Here is a 7630-nt window from a genome sequence, read left to right on the forward strand (position 1 = left end):
CAAGCCCACACTACCTGAATAACATCATTAATCCAGTCATTGTGTCCCTGCTTGAACAACACAGGCCTAATTTCATTTTCATGGACGACAATGCTCCAGCTCATCGAGGTCACATCATTAGGGAACGGCTGCTGGAGACTGGGGTACCTCAAATGGAGTGGCCTGCACTTTCTCCAGACCTGAATCCCATATAAAACCTATGAGATCAGCTGAGTCACCGTGTAGAGGCTCGTTACTCTGTACCCCAGAACCTCAATGACCTGAGGGCCCCCTTCAAGAAGAGTGGGGGGCCATGCCTCAGCAGACAATAAGTCGACTTGTGAACAGCATGAGACGTCGTTGTCAAGCTGTAATTGATGCTCAAGGGCACATGACAAGTTATTGAGACATTGACATTTTTTGTTGTGGTAAACCCCCCGCTGTTGTTGGCTTTTGTTTCAATAAATTGTTTGAGATGAGGAAATCACCATTGCATGCTTCTACTTAAATGCCCTACTTTCATGATATATCACTGTAGCGTGAACTTTTTACATTTTCCATAAATTTCACCCAAAAGCCAAATATCTCTAACTTGTGTGTGTGTGTGTGTGTGTGTGTGTGTGTGTGTGTGTGTGTGTGTGTGTGTGTGTGTGTGTGTGTGTGTGTGTGTGTGTGTGTGTGTGTGTGTGTGTGTGTGTGTGTGTGTGTGTGTGCCTGTGTGCGCGCGCCTGTGTGTGCCTGTGTGCGCACGTCTGTATACTGTATATGTATATTCAAATGTTTTTTATCTCTCAAAATGCCTAAAACGCAGTTAAAAATGGACAATTCACACTTTCCGTTTTCGTTCGTGTTTTGACACGCATATTGCATCAGGCGGTCGGAGCGAATGCACTGAGTGGGTTCTGGAGCGAGCAGAGTGGAGCAGACACTGTGAATTCATCACGCTTATTCAATCTGAATACAGTATCTTTGCCATGGACATACCACTTTTCTCACTCCGAACAGGTGACAGGGTGGCAGTGGAGCCCGGTGTGCCCCGGGAAATGGACGAGTTTTTCAAATCTGGGCGCTACAACCTTTCTCCGACCATCTTCTTCTGCGCCACGCCGCCCGATGACGGAAACCTGTGTCGATACTACAAACACAGCGCCAGCTTCTGCTACAAGTGAATAACGACATTTGCGTGTTCAGTGTATTCTTGCTATTGACAGATGTTGCATCGTAACCACCTGACTTGTTTTAAGGTTGCCTGACAACGTGACGTTCGAGGAGGGCGCTTTGATCGAACCCCTGTCTGTGGCCATACACGCCTGTCGGAGGGCGAGCATTTCTCTCGGCACCACAGTATTGATTTGTGGCTCTGGTAAGAATCCGAATCCTGTTTGTTCTATTCTTCATACCGTTGACGGAAAAATGATCTATGACTGACTACATTAGGATCGGAAACACACTTGATATTTTAAGTAGACCTATTATGCTCCTTTTCACCAAGTTAATATATGGTCTCTGAGGTCCCCAAAACATGTTTTGTGCCAATCAGATTATGGATTCGAACCGTTCTAACATGCGTCCAATCTGAAATCTGAATCCCTTTCTGAAAACGGGCTGTTTCATTTGGAGGAGCCACCCTCCCGAAACTGCTAGTTCTGTGAGTCAATGGGGTTTAGCCCCATTGCAGTTTTTTCATGGACAGTTTATATCAACTACTCTTTCTTTTAAAAGATTTATGCTGGTCTGTAAGCCAACAACAGAGCACTTCCCTTTTTAACCCTTAGCTTTGATGCTAGGGGGTCGATGCTAGCGGCTGCTCTCCAGGCGTGGGCGGAGTTACTTAGATTGGGAAGTAGTTGTAAATCTACTGAGGTGGCGTATATTACGGCGATGACATGTATTAGGGCAGCAAAGCTGAATGGCTTGTTTTAGGACATGCTTTAAGAAACAGACAGCTCACAAAAAACTGACTACCATAAGAGACCCAAATGTATGTGCACAAGCACTGAAAAAGTTAGTTTTGCATAATAAATCCCCTTTAAAACATCCTGTATGCTTGAAAAACAAACAAACCTGTGAACATTGTACACTGAAATCAGGGACTGGTTATTGGTATACAGTAGGGCTGTTGCAGCGATGTTTGACTTTAAACGGTATTTTGTTTGTTGCCAGGACCTATCGGCATGGTGTGTCTGCTCGTGGCCAAGGCGATGGGTGCCTCACAAGCTGTCATCACTGGTAAGAACAGAAAAAAAGGAACTTCCAATCTGAAATAGCCAGCAGCAAAAATAAAAAAAATCTTGATTCTGATGACATTATCTTCAAGTCTTACCTTTGTGGTAAACCATGCCAACGTTTCTTTTTACTCAACTTTTTAACTGAAACCTATCAGTTTCTTCATGACCATCGGGTTCCTGTCAAATAAGAAATTCTGACAGTCATTACAACCCCCCGTTTGAAATCAAATTCCGTTGCCTATTTTGTTGTTATCCATGGCATGGTTGTTATCCATGGTTATCCATAGATCTGTCTCCGGAGCGCCTGGCAATGGCCAAGGAGCTGGGCGCTGACTTTGTGCTGACGGTGAATAGAGGGGACAGGGCCCAGGATCTGGCCCAGAGGGTGGAGGGCCTGCTGGGGGCTCAGCCCCAAGTCACTATCGAATGCACCGGAGTTGAAAGCAGCATCCAGACCGCCATCTATGTACGTGCTCACCCACTGCTGACAACGTTTTATCAAATTACTTTTGACCCATTGGTGAAAATACCAGGATTGTAGGAGTTCAGTCTGTACATTGCGTTGTAGCGTCACATCGCGTCGTACTGTGACATTGTATTGTTCCGTGACATGGTATCATGCTGTACGGTCACATCGTATCATACCGTACCGTGACATTATATCATACTGTCACATCACATTGTATCATAACGTCACACCACACCTCAGCCGGCGTGCACTAGCCCTCACATTCATTGCGCCAGGGGGTTTGTTTCACCCTCAACGCGCACGTGTGAGCCGATCTGCCAGGCCGAGCACATCTGTTATCTATGCCGAGGGCAGAGGTCCCCGTCCCTCCCCACACCACCCACTGAGCCCCCGGCTCCGGGAGGCGGCGAGGTCCTTGCAAGGAGCGCTGTAACCTAGGTGTACATTATATCTGCATTTGTAACATAGACTGTTGTTGAAACATGACCGGTACAAAGGTACAAATTTGTCCGGTAAAAATAAATTATAATTTCACTCAGAAACTGTCGGGGTGCCAAATCCCAAATACCAAAAGTTATATATACAAACAAATACAAAATGTGATACTATGCACAAGATAAATGAGTGAGCATATGTGGAATCCTTCTATAAATTCATATAATTTCTTATGTTTTCCAATATTAAGTTATATATCTGATTTCATATTACTCAATTATTTCAAGGGTATCCCCATCCATTCTTATTGCTTGTTCTATATAAAAAAAGAAAAAAAAATCTTAAAATACTATCCCAGAAAAAAATAACTTTTTGTGTTACGGACGTTCTCATTGGGTACAACCAAGCACCTGACTGCGAGTTTCTCCTCCGCCAGGCCACCCGCTCGGGAGGCGTCGTGGTTCTGGTGGGTTTGGGCTCCGACACGGTCACGGTTCCTCTGATCAACGCAGCGGTTCGAGAGGTGGACATCAGGGGCGTGTTCCGCTACTGCAACACGTGAGAAATGTTTTGCTTTGACCGTCCTGTGAGGGTTTTTTTTTTTTTTTTTTTAACAACCAGTCAAGGATATATTGAAGGTCACCATCCAGTCTCCTCACTAATCGACAGATAACCGATTTTTAGCAACAACGTGTTTAACCAATACGGAATAAGTCACAAAAATGGACTTTTCAAATTTTTCTATATATAAAATCTTCCACTGCAAACCTTCAACCCAGTGGTTGCTATGGACTCATCTGTCTGCATTATTGACTCTAGCTACTAGCCTGGCAAGAATCTGCTTATTACATTACATTTAGATTTAATTGTTTAGATTACTAGACAACCAGCTCTACCTCCTGAGCTACCATCCCCAGGCTTATTAACTGGTTTATGGTAACTAACAAATAAGGTGTAACTTACTTACCATTTGTCTTGGTGCGTTGCAGCTGGCCAATGGCGATAGCCATGCTGGCGTCTGGCAAAGTGAACGTGAAGCCGTTGGTGACCCATCGCTTTCCCCTGGAGCAGGCTGTCCAGGCCTTTGAGACCACGCGTCAGGGTCAGGGGGTGAAAGTCATGCTCAAGTGTGACCAGAACGACCAGGACCCCTGATCTGACCGAACGCAGCATATATAGATATATAGATAGATATATATATAGATAGATAGATAACAGCCCTACGACAATGAGAAATGACCCCAGACCTCAGTAACATCTGTACAGATCTGTGATATTCATTGAAACTATAAAATAGGTAAACTGCTATTACGATCAATTTTTCCTGCTGATTTAATATGTTTGCCGTCTTTTTAAAGTTATGGCTTTGGGAAAATGATTACGTGTTTCCTCCGATTGACCTCAACAGCGGTATTGAAAGTTATTCTGGTTCAAAGTTAAAAGTCATTTTGAGTTTCTATGCACGTACCCATGTCTGAATCACAGTAAAGGTCCTCATTTCCCTCTACTTGAATTTCTTACCGTGGTTTATTAATCATACTGAATCATTTATTTTTATAGAATTGTACAGTTTAGTCAAAAAAATACTGATAGACAGAAAATTAATCAATGAAATAATCTACCTTTATTCCCTATTTTACCTTGAACCCTGTTGTCTTTGCTCTTCTTCTCTTCTCTGCATTTTTTTGGGCTGAAAAAAATCTGAAACATGGCAACCGCAGTATGAAGAAACATGGTTGAGGTCTTGTTAGAACCGGAATGTTTCAGACGTCTTGTTGTTTGAGTTCGATCAATATCGATGTGTATTTGGAGCAGAAATTAGTGAAAAACTCGTAATTTTACCGGAAGTAGAGGAACGTTGATGCGATTTGATTAGTTTCAGTAGCAGGGTGACATCATATTCGGAAGTTTTTGAAGTCCAAGCTTCATCTCTCAGAAGTTATTCGTATCCAGCCACTTGTGCCTCGTGGACCGCATAGCGTTTGCTATGCGTAGACAGACACAACCATGTGACACAATCAGCCAATGGTACAGCTGGAGCTCTAGGGCTTCCTCCGTTCTCTCCCCGGGCTGTGGCCCTCTCCTATGAGGCGGGAGGCCCCTGGAACACCAAATTCAACTTGAACCCAACCCCAACCCAAGCCCGACATGGCCCCCATCCCCACAAAAGGAAAACGATCAAAGAAAGAATCTGCGATATTCAGTGACGTTTGGTCTGACACGGTTGGAGCGTCTCTCGTTCAGTTACAAATGCGCGCAGATTTGGGAACTTTTCGGACTGTTCTCAGACTACTATGATGATTTTATTATATATTTATTATATATTTAAATGTTTATAATACATATTTATATATTTTTTATTATACTGTATATATTTATATCTTTCATTTACATATTTTATTTTATTTCTTCATTGGTTAACTCAGGCTGTGAGAATACACTTAAAACTGTAAATTGAGCATTATTATTAACTATATATTGTGATAATTATCGACATTGATCAATATAAAAAAAACAAAAACATACCATAACATATTTGGCCATATCGTCCAGCCCTAGGAGGAACCGGCCCTTTCTTTTGTGTTGATTTACAAAACCTCAGAAACCTATATGTACCTAACATGACTAAACGGGACCCTGTGTATTGCTGCCTGCAGCTATATTTTACGTAATAGTTTTATTCAACTGCACTACACATTACAGTCGGGAGGGGGCGCCAGCAACGGGCGTTGCTCACTTTCATCCAGTCAAAAGGAAAGAAAACAAATAAGGTTTAGCTTCCATTTTATTATCTTGCTGAAATGACTTGATACTTATTGAAGAAGCATGCACACAGAAAAATGTTTGTATGCTTGTATAGTATTTTAAGAACAATGCATTTGAAAACCTGTTGCCTGTTGGTCAGGCTTTTTCTGTCACAGTGGGATTCACAGTTCTCTCTCTCTCTTTCATATACGCACACACACACACACACACACACACACACACACACACACACACACACACACACACACACACACACACACTCTCTCGTCTCTCCGTCATGGTGTCATCATACAGGAGGGAACATGTTTGCAGTGACTAAACCATGTGGGTTATTTTACATGAGCACAATACTTGACAAGTTTATTATTAATAGTAATCTGTACAGACATTCTAATACTGCTGATGGCAATGGAAACGGCTCGACAGCTCACACAACACGGTACATTTACGATCCACTCACGGCATAGGTTCCGTCAACGACACGCAAAAAAAAGAAAAATCCGAACTCGGTTTACACGTGCACAGCCTCAGGTTTTTTTTCCAAAGCATAATTATTGTAATAATAGTTTCCGGTGAGCTGTTTGTTATTGTATTGGCTTCGACCAAGCCTGTGCGTTTCATCCATGGGATTTTGATCCAAAAAAAAAAAAAAAAATCCAAATATATATATGTATGTATATGTATGTATGTATGAATGTATGTATGTATGTATGAATGTATGAATGTATGTGTATATATATATATATATATGTGGTGTGTGTGTAAACGATTTGGCCCTGACACAGGCCTGTGCACCATCAACCAGTCTTATGTAACATTTATTCTTCAAGCACAACATTTCGGGACATTTTTACGAAACAATAGATAAGAAACAAAGGGAATAGCTATTAACGCTAAAACAAAATGAACTGGAAAACATTTGGGAAATTCATCACAAAAATGTAATTAATGCATATGTCCACAACAGTCCATGTTTAATCCAGAACTATCACATTCCAATAAACCATTTTAGCCGTAAACATCCGTGATGATAGTTCTGCTCGCTCAACACTGACACCTGGGGCCCATTGTACAAGGATGCACATTGACATTATTCCTTATCCCTTGTAGACGGTCGTGATATAAGTCTCAAGATGTCGTGCACGGCGTGACAAAGGACGCTGACTCTGCTTTCAATTTGATTTCATTTAATAAACGTCAGATCAGACGGGCGGACGGTGCATAGAACCCCTGTGTCGGGACTAGGAACGTTTCAAAAATATGGCACCCCCCCCCCCCCCCCCTTTTTTACAACTTAAGCTTTGGGGGCCCACATTCACAGGCATGTTACATTAGAAACGTTGCGTACGTCAACCAAACATAATTTAAAAACAAACACCAAACACCCCCCCCCCCCCCCCCCCCCGCACCACCAGACGGGACGGTCGGGGTACAAACAAACGTAAGCAACAGCCTGGCCGCAAAACAACGTATTTACAGTACATCAAATCAACCAAAGGGAAAAAGGAAACGGTGTACCAGGCAAACACAGACAAACAGAAGAACTTATGACGTGTTCTGTGAGAAATATATATATATAAAAAAAACCCAAAGAAAACCACATTCATTCCATCCATTGATGGCGTGACGCACGTACACGCACACACACACACACACACACACACAAACAAAGACAAACAACAATCACAATTGTCACTCTTCAGCTGGTCAGATGAGTAGAGCATCCTGCGTGGGGGGGGGGTCTGATGGGTCT

General features: G+C 42.6%; 1 protein-coding gene across 1 annotated transcript in view; it reads left to right on the plus strand.

The window, feature by feature from the left end:
* The window catches only part of sord (sorbitol dehydrogenase), a 7315-nt gene extending 2705 nt beyond the window's left edge, over positions 1-4610 (plus strand). The window contains exons 4-9 of the mRNA XM_079997643.1: positions 985-1144; positions 1224-1342; positions 2143-2208; positions 2495-2673; positions 3548-3669; positions 4101-4610. Of these exons, the coding sequence (XP_079853769.1) occupies positions 985-1144; positions 1224-1342; positions 2143-2208; positions 2495-2673; positions 3548-3669; positions 4101-4266 (812 nt within the window). The 3' untranslated portion in view covers positions 4267-4610. The remainder of the gene's footprint in view (positions 1-984; positions 1145-1223; positions 1343-2142; positions 2209-2494; positions 2674-3547; positions 3670-4100) is intronic.
* The last annotated feature ends 3020 nt before the right edge of the window (positions 4611-7630 follow it).

The sequence above is a fragment of the Zeus faber genome (genome assembly GCF_960531495.2).
Source record: "Zeus faber genome assembly, chromosome: 3".
Classification (NCBI taxonomy): Eukaryota; Metazoa; Chordata; class Actinopteri; order Zeiformes; family Zeidae; genus Zeus; species Zeus faber.